Source organism: Xenopus laevis, chromosome 3L, assembly GCF_017654675.1.
Source record: "Xenopus laevis strain J_2021 chromosome 3L, Xenopus_laevis_v10.1, whole genome shotgun sequence".
Classification (NCBI taxonomy): Eukaryota; Metazoa; Chordata; class Amphibia; order Anura; family Pipidae; genus Xenopus; species Xenopus laevis.
In genome coordinates, this window is record NC_054375.1 from 115,631,420 (window position 1) to 115,655,563 (window position 24,144).

At 40.3% G+C, this 24,144-nt stretch overlaps 1 protein-coding gene across 2 annotated transcripts in view; it reads left to right on the top strand.

Annotated features, from left to right (window-relative positions):
- Positions 1-2,496: 2,496 nt before the first annotated feature.
- mfge8.L (milk fat globule-EGF factor 8 protein L homeolog) overlaps positions 2,497-24,144 on the top strand; it is a 44,720-nt gene continuing 23,072 nt past the window's right edge. The window contains exons 1-3 of one of the 2 annotated variants that reach the window (XM_018251269.2): positions 2,497-2,893; positions 13,482-13,604; positions 15,879-16,010. In XM_018251269.2, the coding sequence (XP_018106758.1) occupies positions 2,806-2,893; positions 13,482-13,604; positions 15,879-16,010 (343 nt within the window). In that variant the 5' untranslated portion in view covers positions 2,497-2,805. 2 annotated transcript variants of the gene reach the window in all.

Here is a 24,144-nt window from a genome sequence, read left to right on the forward strand (position 1 = left end):
CTGTAGAGCTGGTTTTAAGGGTCCAGGAGAGGTTCTCTGCCAGATGTACCCCAAGGAATTTGGTACTCTTTACGATTTCCACCAGAGATTCTTTATATATAGAGGAGGATGATCACCATGTGTTCTCCTGAAGTCGACAACTATTTCCTTTGTTTTGTTCGTGTTCATAGACAAATAGTTGACTTTGCACCAGTCCATTAGACATTTCACCTCTTGTCTGTATGCTGACTCGTTGTTCTTGCTGATGAGACCCACCACGGTTGTATCATCAGCGAACTTGATGATGTGATTTGACCCATGCTTTGCCACGCAGTCGTGGGTCAGCAGTGTGAACAGCAGTGGACTGAGCACACAGCCTTGAGAGGCCACTGTGCTCAGTGTGATGGTCTCTTGGTCAGGAAGTCCAGGATCCAGTTACAGATAGAGGTGTTCAGGCCAACATGCTCAGCTTGACACTCTGGTGCTGAGGTATGATTGTATTGAATGCTGAGCTGAAGTCTATCAACAGCATTCGTACATACGTGTCTTTATTGACTAGGTGAGTAAGTGCCAAGTGCAGGGTAATTGCAATGGTTGAGCGATTGGAACGGTAGGTGAACTGCAGTGGGTCTAGAGATGGTGAGAGCCTTTGATGTGTCTCATGACCAGCCTCTTGCAGCACTTCATTATGGTGGATGTTAGAGCGATAGGACAATAGTCATTGAGGCAGGACACATGGAGCTTCTTTGGCAAAGGAATAATGATGGACTCCTTGAAGCACTTCGGGACAACAGCAGTGCTCAGGGAGATGTTGAAAATGTTGGTGAGAACATCCGCTAGCTGGTCTGCACATTCTCTGAGCACTCTTTCAGGGATATTGTCTGGTCCTGCAGCCTTACAAGGATTGACTCTGTGAAGAGTAGTCCTTACATCGGTCTTGGTCAGACGTAGCAACTGGTCTTTGTGTGGAGGGATGGTCTTTAAAGGGGAAGGAAACCTAGTCGGCGCAAACCCCCCACCCCCCCTCCCGTTTGTTGCCCCCCCTCCCTCCTCCCCCCTGGCCTACCCGTCCCGCTGGGCAAATGCCCCTAACTTGTTACTTACCCTTCTGTGCAGGTCCAGTCCAGGGAGTTCACCGACGACATCTTCTTCCACGCGATCTTCTTCCTGCTGTGAACGGCGTTTTGGCGCATGCGCAGTAGGAGCATTTTGCCGGTACGGATCTACTGCGCATGCGCCAAAAGTCACGCGCATGCGCAGTAGATCGTACCGGCGAACTGATCCTACTGCGCATGCGCCGTTCACAGCAGGAAGAAGATCGCGTGGAAGAAGATGTCGTCTGTGAACTCCCTGGACTGGACCTGCGCAGAAGGGTAAGTAACAAGTTAGGGGCATGTGCCCAGCGGGACGGGTAGGCCAGGGGGAGGAGGGAGGGGGGCAACAAATGGGAGGGGGGGTGGGGGGTTTGCACCGACTAGGTTTCCTTCCCCTTTAACACCTTCATGTTGTTCATTTCATCAAACCGGCTGTAAAATGTATTTAGCATGTCTGGAAGAGAGGCATCATCATCACAGGCTGATGTTGTCATCCTGTAGTTGGTGATAGCCTGAACGCCTTGCCACATGCGTCTAGTGTCCCCACTGTATTCTTTGACTGTATGCACGTTTGGCTGCCTTGATAGCCTGGGACAGTTCTGCCCTTGCTGTTCTTAGGGCTGCCTTATCACCTAAGGTGAGACCTCTGCAGTTCACGTACCTCGGCGGACATCCACGGCTTCTAATTGGGACGTGGACGTATTATCCCTGTAATGTATCTCAATCAGGAGCATGTTCCAATTCAGTTCCTAATGTGTATAGTCTCTTGTAAGACATAAACTACTCCCCCATACCTCCCAACTGTCCCTTTTTCGGAGGGACAGTCCCTCTTTTGACAGCTCAACCCGCAGTCCCTCATTTGTACTGGAAAGTCCCTCATTTTTCTGCACTGAACAGCCAGAAAAAGAAACAAAGTTTCTCACTTAATTGGCTTTTAGCAGAGAGCCCAGAACAGGTAACAGGTGCAAATAAGATACTTTGTAACAATTTTGAGACACAAAAACACAGTTTAGATAAGGAGAAATATTTTCAAACTTTCATAACCTGCCAAATTTTGTAAAACAAACATGGTAATTAGGGGGTGTGGTCACAGAAAGGGGTGTGGTCAAAAAATTGCTGCGCTATGTGTGGAAAAAAATTTTTGTCCCTCTTTTTACTTCCAAAATGTTGGGAGGTATGCTCCCCTTTCCCCTAATAAACTGAAATGCTCCCGGGCATAAAGTCAGTTCAAAAACCCACTGGGAAGGAAATATCCTAGCCTATCACCGTGCCCTTACACTGGACTGCCTATCAGAGCGTGTTATTACACTGGGCAGCCTATCAGAGCACAGCTCCGTGTCACCACGCTGAATGGAAAACTTCAGTTGTGCGCGATGAATATTGTGAAATAAAGGGAAGGCGGGAGATGAATAGAAAAATTAGCATCGCTTCCCAGTTCCCCCAAACGAATAAAGCCAATGCTGAGAAGGTTTCTACATAAACACTGCCAGTTTGTAGACACAACAAATCCCTCCCTTGTCTGTATCCAGAGCACAGCTGATTTTGCCTCCTCGCCTCTTCCCATTGGCGGAGCCGTGGAGTCACATGCTTGGGTAATCTGCATTCACAGGCTCAGCGCTCACAAATCTTCCTGGGACCGCCGAACTCCAAAGGGCAGTAGGGGATCAATCAAATCATTCCCGATAAATCTGCGCTAGTTGGACTACCAATTCCAGGCAGTGGCCCCATCTGAATGCTGACAATGGATGGCTCCGTGCGAGCTCTTCACACACTTCTTCGTTTTACTCTGCTGACTTCCGGGCTGGTGCTGGCTGTACCAGGTAAGGGCAGACCTGGTCACTTATTTTTAGAAAGAGGGGTCACACGGGGCGGTCCATTAAAGGGTGTCGCATGGCAGTTGTGCTGTATGGCAGCTCCTGCTGCTGCTGATTCATCTCATTATACATGTCACACAACGCCTTGTTTCAGAAGCAGTGAATCATACACCTATTGACTTACTAAAGACTCACTTTGTGTGATTAAACATGTCACTAGGATTAGTCATTAATCAAAGCAGTGCTGCACCCTCCAAACCATTTTATAGTCAAGCTCTTCTTACTGTATCTTTATTAATATTATCATCAATGTTTTGCTTGTAAGTGCCCCAGCTGTGCCCTGTTCTGCACTATATGCCTTAGGCCCCTCCAGCAAACAGTGGACTACAATTCCCAGCATCCACTGGCAGCCAGATCACTTATTTGATTTGCTAGAAATGGTAGTAAAACAATAGCTAAAGGGTTACATGCTGGGCAATCCTAATGGAGTTTCTGCCCTCTGAACATAAAGGAAATTCTTAGATGACAATGGCTGGAGGGGTAGGGTTACAAGCAGTATTTATTAGTGTCTGGATGGTTTTGCTCAGGGAATGCAAGCTTCTGTGACATCTAATGGGAGCAGTGCTAGGGTGAGATGCTGCTGGAGACAAGCCAGCCTTTAGCAGCAGGAAGCAAGCTGAGACTTCATGTTCTGTTCTGTTCTTTTGGTAAAACTGCTGATAAAATGTGTTTGGAATAGCTTTGGTCAGTGTTAAGTGTCACAGAAACAGTTTGTATAATTAATCAGCTTGGCGTACCCCACGCAGCTTTTCTGTTTTTGGCTGCTGTCTAGACAGCTGTGATGTTTGTTTTCTTCTATTACAAATTGGCTTACATGTTGTTTTAGGCGTTTTCTGCACCGGGGAAAAAAACAACCACCAATCTGCTGAAAATCTCTCAAGTGTGAATTTTCTGGCTAAAATATTCATTGTGATGGGGATGGCACTCCTGTTCCTGCACTGCTACGCGCGACTTTATGGCAGTGGTCCACAGGGGTGAATCTGAGGGTATTGTCTCCAGGGGATAGATGCAAAATCACCCCCCCCCCCCATTCACTTCTATGGCAGATGCTGATGAAATTGCTTATTGACTGTGTGGACTGCCATGGATAAAACTACAATCAGATTTTGTGGGTCAGCTTTTATCTGATCTTGCCATCCAACACCACGCAACACCATGCAAAGCCATGCAGCAGCACAAGATTTGTAGGATGCTACGATATCTGACCCCCCTATAGCTAGAATATAAAGTTGGATGGTGTTGTTTGTTCCTGCATCTACATCAATGTATTTCAATGGAAAAATAACTTTGTCAGACACCATCAAATTTTAACTCGTCCAATGAAGGCACTGTATGCACCATTCGCATCCAACAAAGTCGCGTCACATTGGATGGAAAATTTTCCATGTATTTTACCCAGGGCCACCATTAGAAATGACGGGGCCCCGTAAAACATCATTTTCGGGATCTGGGCCCACCCCAGATTCCACCCACACCACAGTTAAAAGACCACACAGACATCAGAGCTAAAAGCAGTAAACCCCCCCCACACACACAATTTATAGAAAGCTAGTGATGGTCAGGGCCCCCTATAAGTTAAAAATAAACTGTGGCACCAGGGCCCCCCATAAAAGTTTTTTTAAAAAATCATTGGTGGTTAAAAAAAGTTTGCACCAGAGTCCCCCTTACAAGTTGAAAAAAACCCATTGGGGCCCCAGAGAATATTTTAAAAAAAAAAAAAAACATTGATGGCAGGGGCCTATAGAGTATTAAAATAATACATTGGTGGCTATGGGTTTAAAAAAAATAAAAAAACACACATTGGTGTTCAATAAAACTGAACTTGTGGTTTCAGCCATTTCAAGTTCAACTCCTTTTGTGACTTCGGGTCTTTTAGTGGCTTCAGAACTTTAAGTTTGGCTCTTTTTGTGACTTCGGCTCCTTTCGTGGCTTTGGGTCTTTTCGGGACTTCGGCTCTACGGGACTTCAGAGGTTCAGGACTTGGGAAGAGGCGGCACGGCTTTGGCGCTGTCAAGGGGGGGCCCTGCTCTTTCGAAAAGTGCAGAATAGCCGGGCCCCCCTTTAGGCCCGGTACAGGAGTAATCCCTTTGCCCCCCTGGTGGCGGCTCTGATTTTACCCATCAGATTCTTGTATCTGTCCCATTATATTTTGACCCATTCATCTATATTCAACTTTTCGGATGCGTTTTGCCTTTCCGACACATCCACCAAAAGCGCTTGTGGAGTTTAGCCCTGAAAAGCAGTTTACCTCAAACGTATGCCTGCATCAAGTGAAATTGCTGGAACTTGGCTTTAGCATTAATTACTGTGTCCTAACTAACTTAAGATTGTGTGAATGTAGCAATGCTACAGCTATTGGGGACCCTTCCCTACATTGTAGAACACATTTAAAGAGACACTTTCTGGGCCCGGCCTTATGCACAGACAGGAGGTTATTTAAATCCACAATTAGTGTAGCCAGGAATATAACCAGACTTTCCTGCCTTCATTTCCAGTTAAGTCACTTTCTCTTGTTATGTGTAAGGATCTGCTTATCAGGATAAACAAAACAAGCAATAATGCTGGCATTTTTAAAGTAAGAGGTCTTTATGCTTTTCACCCTGGAATTGCCAGAATCCAACTTTGGAACTATGGCACACATAGCTTTTTGATCAGAATGTGCCTTTTTAGTGACGCCTACTGCTACATTTACAGATTCCTTTTTGAGAAGCGTCCTGTAGCAGTCCCTAATGTTTCAATTCCTGATACTTATTAGGTTCCAAAAAGGATTTTTTGGTATTGGTACATTTTTTAAATTTGATCCCAACAGCCTATGTTTGCATTGGCACTTTTAAATCACATAATAAACCTCATACCAGGAAACTTCAAAAGAGGCTGGCACAAGCCTGGAACCATGAAGTAGTGAAGCCGGAGTCAGATTTGTAAAGCTCATAATGTAAGCTCAAATAACGCATGTAAACTTAGCATATACTGGTTACATAATTGTATATTAAACTTCATATTCTGACAATGTCCCTTTGAGTATCTGTTTTAAATTGTTATATGTAGTATATTTGTAGTTTAAATGCAAACTTCTTTCTTACTTGTTCCTTCTCTTATTTATTATTATTATTATTTACTGAAGAACATAACAGTGCCTGCTTGCCCCATTGTAGTTGAATTCCATTTGAAAAATAAAATTGTGTTTAAGGCCCTGTGCACCAAACAAAAGTAAAGAACAGTCACACAACACAAAGCTAAAATGGGTGAGCTATAATGTGTTATGTTTTGTGATCTTTTGAATCTATGGTAACTCATATATCACGCCCGAGTCTCTGCATGATCTTAAGTGAACTCTCCCTTATGGGTGGTGCTCAACTAATATATATTGAAATTGGAGTTTATAGTTTGTCACTGTGGTGTTTCAGTCTGGCAACTTGATCCAGGTACAAATTCTGAAGTGTTACATTTGCTACATTAGTTGATACATTTCACAGCAGCATTTGTGGAATATTAGCAATTATTATATCAATTACAACAGCTGCCTTTAATGAAACTCGTTGATTATGCTCAGCAGGGACAAAGATAAGAAATTTATCAAATTAGTAGATTTTACAGAGTAGCACTTTATGAAGGAGCTTAAGCTCTAATGTTAGGGTTGGCATCCTGGTCTATATTATTTGCTCAATGAGCAAAGTACCTTGAATCACATTTGTGCAATTGCCCCCAGATGACTGATACATCTCTAGATGATTGTGTGCAAATATTACCCTGAACATGTGTTAATTTGGCTTTCTGTCTCTTTTAATAATGGGAAATTCTTTCTTACAACAGAAAATAGCAATTTAATTAAGGTGCATTACTGGTTCTAAATTAATTTTAGGGTTGCCAAAAAAAGTTGAAGGAACACTGAGGCAGTAAATTGAAAATTTGCGCATGGACATTAAGGGTGGCTTGTAACTGTTGCTAGTGGCACTCTCAAGGTAACACATAAAAAGCCAAGTGTTATTGGAAAGCCTTGATTCCCTCTGGTGTTCCGTCAAGCCACCACTGGAATTGATTCAATCATAGGATATGGAAATCAAGATCAAACAGCAGAATACCTGCTAATCAGTGCTTTATTGTGCGTCCACATACAAGGGCAGCAAGGGTGCTTTTTCAAGTGTGTACAGATCACAGTGAAAAGTTGCTTTAAAGATCCACACAGGAAGTCTCACCTCTTAAAGGACCAGTAACATCAAAAAATTTAATTGTTTTGAAGTTATAAAAATATAATGCAGTGTTGCCCTGCACTAGAAAAAATGCTGTGTTTGTTTCAGAAACACCACTATTGTTTATATAAATAAGCTGCTGTGTAGCCATGGGGGCAGCCATTCAAAGGAGAAAAGGCTCATGTTACATAGCAGATAGCAGTTAAGCTCTGTAGAACATAATAGTGTTATCTGTTATCCATTAGTTATACTGTGCCATATAGCCGTTTTTCAATTTCCGCCATTGCGCCACAGCAGCTTGTTTATATGAATTATAGTAGTGTTTCTGAAGCAAACAGATCAGTTTTACCAGTGCAAGGCAACACTACATGATATTTTCATTACGTTAAAACACTTTCAGTTTTTGGTGTTACTGTTCCTTTAATTAATCAATCAATCTGTGCATCACATTTAACTCTTAAATTGTGAATTGTTACAACTGGCTCTGAACAGGATCACCAATAACTTTTTGGGTATAGAAAATGTAAAAAATGCGGGGAAATCCATAGAAAAAGTTAAAAGTTCAAATTGATGTGATCAAAAATTGTAGTAACCTCCAAGTCCATCCATTGTTGCTAGTGGGTGGGTAAAAATAGCTTTTAGCATTTCCTATGTGGACATCCTGTATTAGTGTTTGTAACCATTGTGGTTTGCTTCATAGGAAATAGAACAATTATTTTTGCTAAGCAGGGATAAAGTTGCACGCTTTGTGTGGATTAGGTAGCTAAAGGAAACTAGTCCAAAATTATTTTTTTTATAAGTGTACAACAGAGTAAAAGAGAACATAGGAAAACATAGGAACATTTGATGAGCATCAACAGAGAGGCAGCATATGGGAAGATGGATTATTTAGCTAAAAGAAACAAGCCTAAAAAGAAAAGATAAGATTTATACTAGGAGGGAATATTGTCACGGATACCAACAGAGTGTATATATATCAGTGTGAGTTGATGATTTGCTCTAAAATTATGTGCATGAAACAGCTGTACACAAGCTTTACAGCATTTTGAAAGCAAAAGTAGAGAAAGAGTGGTGGTGTTGAGGCTGGAATTTTGAGGATGAAAGCAATAAGTAATTGTTTGAATTAGGATGCAAAGATACCAGAATGCACCAAGCTAGGTTAAGGTGGCCATGCATGGCTTTTTTAAGCTGCCGATACAGTCCTTCCAGACAGTTGGCAATTTATTGGGGCCTTCCTACAGACTACCTGCCCGAAAACAATGCAGTGTTTACCCCAATGACCTGCATTGCATTGTTGTGATCCCTCAGGGCACCTCAAGGTGGGCATATCTGGAAATGATCTGCTTATTTTGTGACCTCTCCAGACGAGTGGATCTTAAAATGTGCCAACTTTAGGGTGGTGGCACACGTGGCTACTTGGGGAGATTAGTCGCTCAGCGACAAATAACCTCTTCTTCAGGCTACTAAACTCCCTTAAATGCCTTCCTGCTGGCTAGAATATAAATTGCTGGCGGGATGGCATTTGGATTGCTTATTTTTTCCGAAGTCGTAAGAAGTTGCCTCACGTGAGCCACCACCCTTGAGGCCCCCATACACAGGCTGATAAAAGCTGCCAACAGACCGAGTCAGCAGCTAATCAGCCGTGTGTAGGGCCTTTCCCGATCTATGTCTGGCCGAAAGTCGGCCAGATGTTGATCGGATAGGGTAAAAAATCCCTTCAGATCGTAGCCGCATCTGTTCGTTGATGTGGTCCCCCGATCCGACCGCCATATAGCCTCCATTCTGAAACAATCGGTGGGCTCTAGGGATATCGCCCACCTCAATGTGGGCATATAGGGGAGATATCGCAGAGTGGATCTCCCTGTGTATGGCCACCTTTAGGCTAAGGGCACACTAGGCGATAGCGCCGCGATTTGACTCGCGGCGACTTTTCGCCGCGACTTTTAATCCACAATTGCTGGGGAAACTTTGGCACTGGCGTCTATGGGGAATCGCGACAAATCGCCAGCGTAAAACACACGCGGCGATCTTTTTTCTATTGTCGCTCGAAATCGCCTAGCGAGGCGATTTCGAGCGACAATAGAAAAAAGATCGCCGCGTGTGTTTTTACGCTCGCAAATCCCCATAGACGCCAGCGCAAAAGTTTCCACAGCGATTGCGGATTAAAAGTCGCGGCGAAAAGTCGCCGCGAGTCAAATCGCGGCACTATCGCCTAGTGTGCCCTTAGCCTTAGTGTAGGGCAGCTATTATCTCATACTTGTGGACTATTATGGTTACTCTTTACATGATTTATATCTAAGGTTTAATGTAGAGCTTAGTTATCTTATTTGCAAATCCTTCTTTGGTGGCAGTGTTATTTCCATTTGGACTAATTGTATGGTATTATTTAGCATTTCTAAGCATTTTATGATCAAAGCTGCTTTTGTGTGTAAATCTTTTGCTACATATAATTCATTGAAGGTGCAGGGTTGTTGAGACCTTCTGAAACAGATGGTGACTAGATATTATCAGATCTAGACTAGAATAATCTCTGGGATAAAACAATCAAGACACTTAACTTGGCTGCAATGTCACAATCGCTTTACTTTGTGCAGCCTTAAACATTTAGGACCCCCCATAAATCCCTACACACCAAACAGCTCAGTTCTTATATATACTTTAATTACACTATTGTGTTTCAGAACAAAGGCTTCTTTACACTTGCAAATTATTTGCAGTTACAAATGTCAAAAAATCTGTGGAATAAACTGCAACATTTTAACATTTTGGAGAAAGTTTAGGGTGATGGCAGACCCAGATGGCAGGGGAGATTTGTCACATGCAGTTAAATCTGTGCTACTGCAGGAGATACATCTACTGAAAATTCTTTCCCATTGCCAATAAAGTAAATTGCCTGTGGAAAAAAATACATTACACTTAGGGCAGGGACACACGCTGCTATTTCGGGAGATTAGTCACCTAGTGACAAATCGCTTCTTCTTTGGGCGACTAATCTCCCAGAACTGCCTTCCCATCGGCTTGAATGTAAATCACTGGCTCGGCTTTCTGAAGTCGCCTGAAGTTTCCTCGTGAGGCAACTTCAAGCGACTTTGGAAAATGAAGGATTCCAAGTGCCATCCCGCCAGCCATCATATTGAGAATTTAAACATTTTAATCAGTGTTCTCACCTAAGCAACTCAGCAGTCAGAGGTGCCAAAAATCATTATTTCCAATGGAACACACCGGCAGGTATTCTATTGGTGGATACTTATCAAGCATTGTCAAGCTGGGTTAGTAAATCCATTCAGTAGAAGCATAAGCATAATTTGAGAAGAAAAAAAAATGATGCTAGAAATAATAAATGTGAGAAATTTAAAGGGGTGGTTCACCTTCAAGTAAACTTTTAATATGCTATAGCAGTGATCCCCAACTAGTAGCTCGTGAGCAACATGATGCTCACCAACATCTTGGATGCTGCTCCCAGTGGCCTCAAAGCAGGTGCTTATTTTTCTATTCCTGGCTTGGAGGCAAGTTTTGGTTGCATAAAAAACAGATGTACTGCCAAACAGAGCCTCTTGTATACTGCCAGTTCACACAGGGGCTACCAAATTTGAATGTTGCTAATGGGTGAAAAAGGTTGGGGACCTCTGTGCTATAGAATGTCCTATTCCTAGCCACTTTGCAATTGGTCTTCTCTTTTTTATAGACTTTTAATTTAATTTCCTTCTACATCTTTCCAGGTTTGGAACAGGGAGCCCAGCTGCCAAAAAACAATTACTCTCTGAGGTTACAATTGTATTATCATTGTTCATTTTTAGCCTTATCTTTCGGTTTAGTCTCTGTCCTACTCATATTCCAGTCTTTCATTTAAACCACTTTTTGGTTGCTATGGTAAACAAGACCCAGATTGCTCCTGAAATTCCAAACTGAAGAGCTTCTGAATAAAAAGCTAAATAATTGAAAAACCACAGAAAATTAAAAATAAATAACAAATGCAAATTGTCTCAAATTATCAATGTCTATGTCATACTTAAAGTTAGTTTATAGGTGAACAACCCCTTTAATGCTCTGTGGGACCAGGGAGCTGCAAATCAAATAGTTCAGGGATTCTTATTGTGTAAGTCTTGCTCGAAATAAATGGTTCACCATGCTGTTTAGAGTGGTTCTCTGTTATCCTCCCTAGATAATTCTATAATTCTTTTTGGTTAGAATCAACTGTGGAAATATTTTTCCTGGCAGTTTGTCTCATTGTCTCAGATGCTAAAGACCCAGTGCTTACCTGGCTATTGTAGCTTGTCTGTGGTTATCAGGGACCTGCTCTAAACCTTACCTTGTTAGTAGATGTATACTAAACCCAGTGTTGGTGAATTTTCACAATATATGTTCTCTCACGATGGGAGACTGTTCTGATTAGTTTCAGTTAACATGTTGGCACAATATACAGTTATTTGTAAACCCTGTAATATTTTTATAAGCATGTGACCTACAAGATCATCGCATTTTCAGACACATCATAAAAAAAGATGAAGAAAACCTAGTATAAGAAATGAAACAAAAATGTTTTATATTTGGTCATGTATTTATTGGGGAAAAAATGATCCAACAATAACATAACATATCTGATTGTGGCAAAAGAAAGTGAATCCTTAGGATTAGAATTATCATATAATTTGAAGGGGAAATCATTCTGGTGTTTTCAGCCAATTGGATGGATATCAGGTGTGAAAGAGAGACCCTGCTTTATTTAAAGAACTGAGATCCAGCAAAGCTTGATCACATATATAACACATTTGTGGATGTGGATCATGGCTCGAACAAAGCGGGTGTCTGAGGACCTCAGAAAAAGAATTGTTGATGCCCATAAAGATGGAAAAGGTTACAAGACTATCTCTAGAGAGCAGTGCCAGTCAGGAAGAAACAGGAAGTCATGTCACACTACAGTCTGTTTTCTATGAGAGCAAAGAATTGTTTTACTTTCTTTGCCCCCAGATGGCTGCATATAATCTACCCACCTGTATTTAACGGGTGCCCGCGGGTCACCCACGAAGTTGAGACCAAAAGGATATCCTGACCGAGCCTCAACGGATTTGTGCTTATTCCACGGGTATCAGACCCACTGCAGGATTCTTCACTGCTCTCTAGTGATGTGCTGGTCAAGAAAAACTCAATCCTCACCCGCCCACAACCAACCCGAACCTGTCTGCGCCGGCCTTCTCCCCTCCATTTATAGATTTGAGCTGCCCCATCAATGACATCACAAAAGGGCCAGGGCATGCACGCGCCTATATAAGGAAGCAGGAAGCTGGCAGTGTAAGGTTGCGGGCGGTGAGAGAAGGCAGAAGAGCTCAACTTGAACCTGCCCTCGACCCGCAAATGGTGTGCCGAGGTCGTCCCAAACCCGTACATCCCAAGGTTAAACCTGTGGGTCCCCCGGGTATCGGGCTGGCTCGCACATCTCTACTGCTCTTCCCAAAGAATATTGCTGACCGTCTATATTTTGTAAATATCATGTGAACAAACCAGAAGGATACTGGAAGAATGTTTTGGGGACAGAAGATGCCAAAATAGAACTTTGTACCTTAAATGAGTTGTGTTACAAAGTAAAACACTGCATCCCAGCATAAAAAACTCAGCTGTGAAACATGGTAGTGAGAGTGTTCTGGTTTAGGCCTGTTTTGCTGTATCTGGGCCTGGATGACTTGCCATCATTGATGGAACAATGAATTCTGAACTATACCAGAGAATTCTAAAGGAAAATGTCCAGACATCTATCCGTGAGCTGAATCTCGAGGCAGTGGATGAGGCAGCAATCCTGAACACACAAGTCGATTTACCACAGAATGGATAAAGATGAAGAATAAAGTGAATGTTCTGGAATGGCCAAGTCAAAATAATCCAATTGAAATGTTGTGGAAAGACCTAAAGCGAGTGGTTCATGTGAGGAAACCCACCAACATCCAAGAGCTGAAGCTGTTCTGTATGGAGGAATGGACTGAAATTCGATGTCCAGGGCTGATCAACAGTTACCGCAAAAGTTTAGTTGCAGTTATTGCTGCACAAGGGGGTCTGAGAGCATGATTCACTCATTACTTTCGCCACACGCAGATATATTATTGGATTTTTTTTTAATAAATAAATGACTAAATATAACAATTTTTGTTTTATTTGTTTAACTAGGTTTTCTTCATCTATTTTAGGACGTTTGAAAATAAGACGATGTTTTGTTCATATAAAAATATAGAAATTATATATATTTTAAAGGGTTGACAAACTTTCAAGCAGGACTGTAAATGAAGGATGAATTCCTATGAATATTTTTTGTTGCTTTATTCTTGGTGACATTTTTTTATTTTATTTTTATTAAGGGGAACTTTGTGGAAAAACCCCATGCCTTAATGGAGGAACCTGTCTAAAAGATGCACCGGACAATCCTTTCTGCCTTTGCCCAGTTGGTTTTACTGGAATAGATTGCAACATAACTGAAAAGGGTAAGTTCAATAAAACAGGCACAGGACACTGTGGGGGGTAGGGGGATTGTTCTTTTCTCTCTTTAGGCATCACAGGGTAACTTGTTTGCCCCAAAATGACATACTAAGTAGGTAATGTAGTTACAAATAGCTTATAGCAACCGATCATCTGGCAGAATTCACTGGCTACATGATTCTGTTAATTGGTGTTTGTTTTGGGTTACCCCACGGTCACAGCCGCAGCATTTTATATTTTTATTACATTGTGCTTTAGAAATCTTTTGGTACAAAAACCTGTGTGCACTCTTTCTCATTCTCTAAAATACATTTTCCTTGAATGGAACTTCACCAATTTTTAGAGGCTTCGCTTGGAATGGATTAGAAGTCAAACTAAAAAGCTTCTGGCCCAAAATCTACCCCTTGTACTTCAACAGACACTCCCTCTATTACTAGCCTACACATAAATACAGAGAATAATTGCTCAGAGACTGTATTACCATACAACCAAGAAATGTTATGTACCGTAGGTTCTTTTATTGTTTATAAATGGTTTATTAAAATATATAGACCATGCCATGCATTGCCATTGCATTCATGCAGTGTTTTAAATTTCTGTTACATTAGATATATATCTCTTGTGAGTACTGCACTACTTAGTGTATCTCCTTTTTTGCATTGAAATTGCATTGATTGTAGATACCATAAATGTTATATCAATAAAACCTAATTGGAGAAATCCCTTGATGCAGGTAGGTGCAAGCAGGTTCTCCTGCAGGAGGTGGACTGTCAGTTGGAAGACAGATTTATGGGCTATCTATCAAACCTACTTAAATTGCTAGGGGTTACTAGTGTTTGTATTATGAAATTATTTAAAGGTGAATATGGAAATATTTGCATCATATTTTGTTTGCAGAAGTTGTCAGTGTGTCTCTGCTTGCAATTTTATTGCTGCTAAAGCTCCTATTAAAGGGGTTGTTCACCTTCCAAACCCTTTTTTAAATTTAGTTGTTTTTAGATTGTTTCCTGGAAATAATGACTTTTTCCAATTACTTTCCATTATTTATTTTTTACGTTTTTTCCAAAGTCTAAGTTTAAAGTTGAATGTTCCTGTCTCTGGTGTTTGAGTCTGGCAGCTCAGTAATTCAGGTGCAGACTCTAAACTGTTACAATTTTGCAACATTTAGTTGATACATTTCTCAGCAACATCTCTGGAGTATTAGCAACAATTGTATCAATTCTAACAGCTGCCAGTAATGAAACCCAGAGATTCTGCTCAGCAGGGACAAAGATAAGAAATGTATCAACTAAATGTATCCATTTAGAACAGTTTACAGGATCGGCGAGCCCCCTCCCAGAGCTGCTTCAGAAGGAGAGAAATTACACTTTATACTTCAATATTAGAAAAACCGTGACACATAGAAAATAGAAAGTCATTGGAAAAAGTTGTTATTTCTGGTGATCTATCTGAAAACAACTAGTTGTTTGAAGGTGAACAATCCCTTTAAGGATGTCTGGCTACAACCAGCTTATTACCTGTTAGCAGTACTGTGGGGTAATGTGAGGTGCAAGTGCCAAGCAGCCATGTCCTTAAAACCAAAGGAGAGGGCTCCTTACCCCTCTGTGACTGCTGGTGCTTTATGTCTGAATACCATAGAGTTAAAGGGCATGTAGGGAGCAGGAATGGCAATGTATTTCCCTCAACCAACTACTCATAAATGAATTGCTTCCAAAGGGTGGAAGTGATTCACAGTGAGGTGCAGGCCTTTGTGCTACAATTTAAATATAGATCTGTGACCACTGTTCAAAATGCAGAGGAGGGTGCATTCTGCTCGGCACTTTGCAAATGAACCCCACAGTCATTTGTCTTTTGGCAATCCTAAGCCCTGTCTGATAACCTGATGATTATATAGATGGGTGCAAGTTCAAAAACATCATCGACTGTGCAGCAATATAAAAAATAAAAATCGCTGAAGTTGCAATTCCAAATCTTCATTCACTACATGTACTTTATACTGTATTTGTATGTGACTGTTATTACCCAGCAATTACTCTTTCCAGGAAATATTATTATTTTTTAAAATCTACGCATAAAAAGCTTCTGTTCAATATATGTATGGGAAAAAACATAAATGTTGCTGATCGTCTGTATAGTATTAGAGTTGATGTGGAGTTGAGCGGTGGGGGTTTATAAACAAAATATATTTATGCTTTTATTAAAATTTTTATTTAGATACTTATAATATTTAGCAATTTGCAATTAGTAGAAAGCTTACCAGTGTTCTTTTCACTTGTTAGGCCCTTGCGATCCTAATCCCTGCCAGAGCAATGGGGAATGCCAAGTACTGTCTGATTCTGGGAGAGGAGACACCTTCGTACAGTATTTCTGCAAGTGCCTGCCTGGATATGAAGGACAGAACTGTGAAATCAGTAAGTGTCATTCAGTAAATAAATAAGCAGCTGTTTGTTGGCGTGGTTCAACATATAATAAGACCCAGTCTTGCCAAGTCAGTTTGCTAGAATGACAGTGGGGGTTGGACACTCTAACAAGATCCAATCTTGCCAAATGCCAAGCCAATGAACACTGGACACCAGTCTTATGGGGTAGGTAAGGCTGTGAGGCGAAGATGAAGAGTATAGAAAATGTTCAAAAGTGTATGCATTATTTTAGTAAATATAGTCACAATTAGCAATATGTCACTATCAGTTAAAGATTCAAATTAATTTTCAGGAGCTTTCTGGAACCCTTTCCATCCCTCGGCCTGCTATACCTGCTCTGGGGAGGGTGTATGGTTCTGCCGTGAAATGAGTGAGGAACCATTGGGATTTTGGTTCTAGGTCCTTTCCACTGGGCCAGGTGAGCAGCTAGCAGGCTTGCTTGCTATCTTTCATCTGGCCTTTACCATCTTGATCCTATCCATATTTAGGTTGTGCCTTCACGCACTCCAGCCTGTCCTTTTGCCTCTGGCCACCGCCCACTTAGTCGCACTCCAGCCTGTCCTGCTTTCGCCCGCTCCGTTATACTCAGCCTGTCCATGTGCCTTCATTCACTCCGTCACAATCCTTCAGCCTTTCCCTTTCTGAGGACTCCCTCATTTCCCTTACAGATTCTGATAGAGGGGTTGAGTGGTGGGTTCCCTACGGTAGAATGAGTTAAACCTATCAACCGTAAAAATGTCCTACAAGAGGCTGTTTACCTCAAGTGCCACTTGAGGGGGAACTCTCACCCAGCCTCATGATTGAAGGATCTTTATTCTTGTAGTTACAGGTACCAAGGGCTTGAGGTGTGTTTTTGAGAAGTGAAAATATGGTGAATGAGCCATATTTAACAAACATCAAATAGTTAGATATATAACAATGATACCCAGCTGCTGATGATTACTGCCAAATATTCTAATACTATTCACAATCTTCTTAATGTAACTTTCCCTTTCTCTATATATCCCCTTTAATCAGTTCATGCATCTTAAAATTCTCTCGCTTTTCTGTGAAAGATAAACAGAATTTTTTAATCAATTTCAATACAAATTGTCCTAGATGTTAGTTATTTGGATTTCAGACATCAATAAACTGAGGAGCTTGGTTTCAGCTGCATGACTCCTACAATGAAATTTCCGGATATATTTTGTAGCTGATAAAGTGAGTGTGTTGTGGCATTTTCTGTGGGTTACACCCTCATCTGGAAGTATTTCCTGAGTTATTGGATGCTTATGTGCTAATGTGTCATTCTTTGGCTATCTGAGCAGATTTTCTTTATTTAAAGTGATACTGTCATCAAAATATCACATTTGAATGTGCGTGGATAGTGTGTAGTTTAATTGAAAATGGAAAAAAATTATAAACTTTAAAAAAGAAGAAAATGCTTTCAACTTTTAGAATGTTAAAGAAATGTTTTTATTGGCCTTTTTTTTTTTACTTATATTTTTTTATTATTTGCCTTTCAGTTCTGTTGCTTTCCTACTTCAAATTCAAAGAGGTTGTTCACCTTCCAAGCACGGCTGTTTCAGTGCTTTAGATTTTTTATTTTGATCGTTTTTCTAAAATTGAAGTTTAAACTTAAAGGGGTTGTTCGCCTTAAAATTAACTTTTAGTATGATGTAGAGAATGACAATTTGCAAATGACTTTAATTATTTATTTATTTATTTTAATTTTTTTCAATTTTTTAATCTATTTATTTATTTTTAGTTTGCAATTTCAGCAACATGGCAACTAGGGCTCATATTAATCTAGCAACCATTTACTGGTATGAATAAAAGACTTGTAGAGTTATGGAGCATTTTTTCTAGATGGGGTCAGTGAAAGCTGGAAAGAGTGAGAAGAAGAAGGCAAATTATTCAAAAAACAATAAAGAGAAAATGAAAACCAATTGAAAAGTTGTTTGGAATGAGCCGTTCTATAATATACTAAAGGTTAACTTAATTGTGAACCACCCCTTTAAATATTCCTCCTCTCTCTTCAGTCTGGCAGCTCATTAATCCAGACACAGATTCTGAACTGTTAAGATTTTCTACATTAGTTGATACATTTCTCAGCAGCAACTGTGTAATACTAGCAACTATAATATCAAGTATAACAGCTGCCTTTAATAAAACGCAAGGATTATGCTACGCAGGGCCAAAAACGAGAAATGTATCAACTAATGCATCCGATCAGAAGTTACAGAATTAGTGACCTTTCAGTTAAATTAAACTGTAATCCTACGGCAGGGACCAGACAGATGAATGTCATTCACTCAGTAGAAAAGTAGCCAAAACCTAACGAGGGACCCGATTGCTTTTGTCAATTTGCAGATAAATGATGCATTGTAACCAAAGATAGAAACTAGGAAATTCTGCAGGTATCAGTGTCACCTTAAATTTCTAATCATCTTTGCCTCTCATAGCGCTGAGGATCAGCCTGAAATGTCAGTAGCAACAAGGGGCCATGAAAGCAGGGAGCAGCCCTCCCTGGCACCTGTAGTAATATTTATCAATTGGTTGTAGAAATTCTCCCTGACCCCTGAACACTGTATTGCTGCCTCCATAAAGAAAGCTGCTGCTTTTGACACAACAATCAGCTGCAATAGGTACTTCTGTAACTAGGAAAGGCAACAGCAGTATAAAAGCTTTGTACCTTAATTTTCATTTGGCCAAACGAATCTGCCAAAACCAGTAGTAGGCTGTTTCCATCCAGACCTGTGCTGCTGCACAGAAAATGCTAAGGAATAACTCTTTACATAAAAAAAGAAATGAACCTAGAAAATCTAATCAAATGTACCCTTATGGCTATTTGTGTTCCTGTGAATTTAAAAAAAGCCAGCAATAAGCAGGCCTTTTTTCCCTGTAGAGGCATAGAAAACTATATTGAGTGGTTTGACTGCTCTAATGCAATAACCATGTGTGGCCCAGGCACCATAATAGAATTCTGTGTCATCAGTGTAGTTTGTCTGTCCTTGTGTGTGTTCTAACTAAACAAATACATTTTGCCATAGTCACTATATAGTTACTGTATGTAGCATTTATCTATCTATCTATCTATCTATCTATCTATCTATCTATCTATCTTCAATGTTCCAAACAGTGCATCAAGTGTTACCTTGTCTGGGTGAAGGTCACTTAATGACCAAAAAAAAACCTTGGAACTGTTTTTTCAGTAATCAATAAATCTTATTTTTCAATTCCTGTCAAGTGAGACTATAAATACATCTATTATTATTCTTCTATATATATATATATATATATAAACAGTCCACGAGGTAGCCAGCACTCTCGATAAAAGGTTTGTGTCGCCTGGGTGCAGTATCAAAATATAGATATATACCAAGCAAGAGAAGGATCCGCACTCTCAGGTCTTAAATACTGTCAAAAAAGTTTTATTAAAACATGCGAGTCTGACGTTTCGGCCTCCTCCGAGGCCTTTCTCAAAGTATCAAATTGTTTATGAGAATGCCTTAAATACAAGAATTGGCGGGAATCTAGACAAATAGAAACAGACGTATTGATTACATCACCAGAACATCACTGCCAATTTAAATATCACTACTAACATCTCAATAAATATATTAAAAAGTGCATAGCACAAATATAAATAGCATTATTGTTAATAATCTCTATATAAGAAAATATTACTTACTAACTGTTAAAATCATCATGTAATGTAACATTGTTTCAATATACTACTTTTACTCTCACTTGTCACTATATTTGTCACAGTGTTGAACAATGTTGCAAAAAGTTTACACAGAAAATAATGAGCACAGTTGACAGGCCTGCTCTGGAGCTCAGTCCATCCTATATGTTCAGTATAAAAGCTACCACTCGTTGTACCCCTAGGGAATAATAAAAAAATATAAAATAATAGAGACTTACTAATGTATAGAAAATCACGCTTGTATGCTTCCCTGCTATGTGACTTAGGACCTATTATCCGGTATGGAAGCATCCATAGTGGATCTCACACCCTTTCAGCTATCTAGAGACCCCCATTTAAGTCTATTCCTACTTATCATGAGATTAACGGGCCAAAAACGTGTAGCGTGCGTAAAGACAATTTGTGTGTAATAATTAACCCTACATGCCCAGTGATCAGTCCTCCATATTCACCTAAAAAGTTCCCAATGTCAATGTGTCATGACTACATCTGTGTAGGAGGAAATCCCAAATCACCAATTCACTTGTTTTAACCCTTGGTGCTTGTCTATGACATAACATATTAGCGTGATTCCAATATTGACATATTAGCGTAATACGGATATTCATCCAGTGTTCCTTAAGACCACCCTGTTGTCTAAATAAACCCAAAAAACAAACAAAAAAACAAAAAGTACATCGAAATTATGTATGCAAAAAAAGTCTATATATATGCAGGTGAAAATATTATTAAAGTTGTATAAAATATTATGAAAGTTATATAGAATATGACCAAGTCCCAGTGTCCTGCACAGTGCACAGTTCCAATCCGCATCTCAAGAAATTGTAATAGATTCTCTGTTTACATCAATAGTCAGTGTTACTGGGGGATGTTTAAAGGTATAAAGCCACCCATATCTATGCGTTAACTGTGCGGCCAGTCCGCGGGGTAGTGGAAAATAACATGCTCATATCCCCACGATTTGTATGAGCCGGGCAGCGAAACCATCAGGTAGCGGCCCACCAGCGATGAGTATGTGTAGCATACAGATAAACCCTGCATCGACCCGGCAGCCTCCAACGTGGAACAATGTCCACTTATGCCAAACACAGTCAGATGTAACAAGGAGGTGCATTGATCTTACCCAGACCATCCAGATAAGCGAGGCAATGGTATACAGATGAATGTGCGCCCATATGAATCAAACAGCAGCCAAAGTTGTATAGCACACAGCGCATCCAGACCCAGGTGATGTTAACGAGTGGGTCCGCCCTTCACAAGCCGTCCAGGTCTTCAAAGCAATCATATAGCGAGTATGCAAACTGAACTAATACCAACAGGTATATCGTAAGTAAAAGCCTTCAAAAATTGCTGCATCGGTTAATACAGATTAGTTTCCTCTTAGTAGATCGTCGAGAGATTGCTGCACCGGTTTAGGGACATAGCGGGCATCCATACATTTATGTTTTAGTCGTTTTGAATCAAATATACCTTCGTGAAAAATGTTGGGGTCACTCCATCCATCTCTCCTTATTCCATGAGGGCAGCGTAAAGATGGACACCAATCCAAATCCGCACACATCGGTGATCATTCTGATGGATTGGTAGTCTCCACTCCAGACCATTACAGGCCTCTGGGGGATGTATCGACACGTCAGCTTGCAACCTGTTTTCAGCGCCAATCTTGAAACGAACATTCTGTAATTACATAATTTGTTATATCAAAAAACACGGGTGCACGGCTAAGAAATTTGTTAATGAACAGTCCACGAGGTAGCCAGCACTCTCGATAAAAGGTTTGTGTCGCCTGGGTGCAGTATCAAAATATAGATATATACCAAGCAAGAGAAGGATCCGCACTCTCAGGTCTTAAATACTGTCAAAAAAGTTTTATTAAAACATGCGAGTCTGACGTTTCGGCCTCCTCCGAGGCCTTTCTCAAAGTATCAAATTGTTTATGAGAATGCCTTAAATACAAGAATTGGCGGGAATCTAGACAAATAGAAACAGACGTATTGATTACATCACCAGAACATCACTGCCAATTTAAATATCACTACTAACATCTCAATAAATATATTAAAAAGTGCATAGCACAAATATAAATAGCATTATTGTTAATAATCTCTATATAAGAAAATATTACTTACTAACTGTTAAAATCATCATGTAATGTAACATTGTTTCAATATACTACTTTTACTCTCACTTGTCACTATATTTGTCACAGTGTTGAACAATGTTGCAAAAAGTTTACACAGAAAATAATGAGCACAGTTGACAGGCCTGCTCTGGAGCTCAGTCCATCCTATATGTTCAGTATAAAAGCTACCACTCGTTGTACCCCTAGGGAATAATAAAAAAATATAAAATAATAGAGACTTACTAATGTATAGAAAATCACGCTTGTATGCTTCCCTGCTATGTGACTTAGGACCTATTATCCGGTATGGAAGCATCCATAGTGGATCTCACACCCTTTCAGCTATCTAGAGACCCCCATTTAAGTCTATTCCTACTTATCATGAGATTAACGGGCCAAAAACGTGTAGCGTGCGTAAAGACAATTTGTGTGTAATAATTAACCCTACATGCCCAGTGATCAGTCCTCCATATTCACCTAAAAAGTTCCCAATGTCAATGTGTCATGACTACATCTGTGTAGGAGGAAATCCCAAATCACCAATTCACTTGTTTTAACCCTTGGTGCTTGTCTATGACATAACATATTAGCGTGATTCCAATATTGACATATTAGCGTAATACGGATATTCATCCAGTGTTCCTTAAGACCACCCTGTTGTCTAAATAAACCCAAAAAACAAACAAAAAAACAAAAAGTACATCGAAATTATGTATGCAAAAAAAGTCTATATATATGCAGGTGAAAATATTATTAAAGTTGTATAAAATATTATGAAAGTTATATAGAATATGACCAAGTCCCAGTGTCCTGCACAGTGCACAGTTCCAATCCGCATCTCAAGAAATTGTAATAGATTCTCTGTTTACATCAATAGTCAGTGTTACTGGGGGATGTTTAAAGGTATAAAGCCACCCATATCTATGCGTTAACTGTGCGGCCAGTCCGCGGGGTAGTGGAAAATAACATGCTCATATCCCCACGATTTGTATGAGCCGGGCAGCGAAACCATCAGGTAGCGGCCCACCAGCGATGAGTATGTGTAGCATACAGATAAACCCTGCATCGACCCGGCAGCCTCCAACGTGGAACAATGTCCACTTATGCCAAACACAGTCAGATGTAACAAGGAGGTGCATTGATCTTACCCAGACCATCCAGATAAGCGAGGCAATGGTATACAGATGAATGTGCGCCCATATGAATCAAACAGCAGCCAAAGTTGTATAGCACACAGCGCATCCAGACCCAGGTGATGTTAACGAGTGGGTCCGCCCTTCACAAGCCGTCCAGGTCTTCAAAGCAATCATATAGCGAGTATGCAAACTGAACTAATACCAACAGGTATATCGTAAGTAAAAGCCTTCAAAAATTGCTGCATCGGTTAATACAGATTAGTTTCCTCTTAGTAGATCGTCGAGAGATTGCTGCACCGGTTTAGGGACATAGCGGGCATCCATACATTTATGTTTTAGTCGTTTTGAATCAAATATACCTTCGTGAAAAATGTTGGGGTCACTCCATCCATCTCTCCTTATTCCATGAGGGCAGCGTAAAGATGGACACCAATCCAAATCCGCACACATCGGTGATCATTCTGATGGATTGGTAGTCTCCACTCCAGACCATTACAGGCCTCTGGGGGATGTATCGACACGTCAGCTTGCAACCTGTTTTCAGCGCCAATCTTGAAACGAACATTCTGTAATTACATAATTTGTTATATCAAAAAACACGGGTGCACGGCTAAGAAATTTGTTAATGAACAGTCCACGAGGTAGCCAGCACTCTCGATAAAAGGTTTGTGTCGCCTGGGTGCAGTATCAAAATATAGATATATACCAAGCAAGAGAAGGATCCGCACTCTCAGGTCTTAAATACTGTCAAAAAAGTTTTATTAAAACATGCGAGTCTGACGTTTCGGCCTCCTCCGAGGCCTTTCTCAAAGTATCAAATTGTTTATGAGAATGCCTTAAATACAAGAATTGGCGGGAATCTAGACAAATAGAAACAGACGTATTGATTACATCACCAGAACATCACTGCCAATTTAAATATCACTACTAACATCTCAATAAATATATTAAAAAGTGCATAGCACAAATATAAATAGCATTATTGTTAATAATCTCTATATAAGAAAATATTACTTACTAACTGTTAAAATCATCATGTAATGTAACATTGTTTCAATATACTACTTTTACTCTCACTTGTCACTATATTTGTCACAGTGTTGAACAATGTTGCAAAAAGTTTACACAGAAAATAATGAGCACAGTTGACAGGCCTGCTCTGGAGCTCAGTCCATC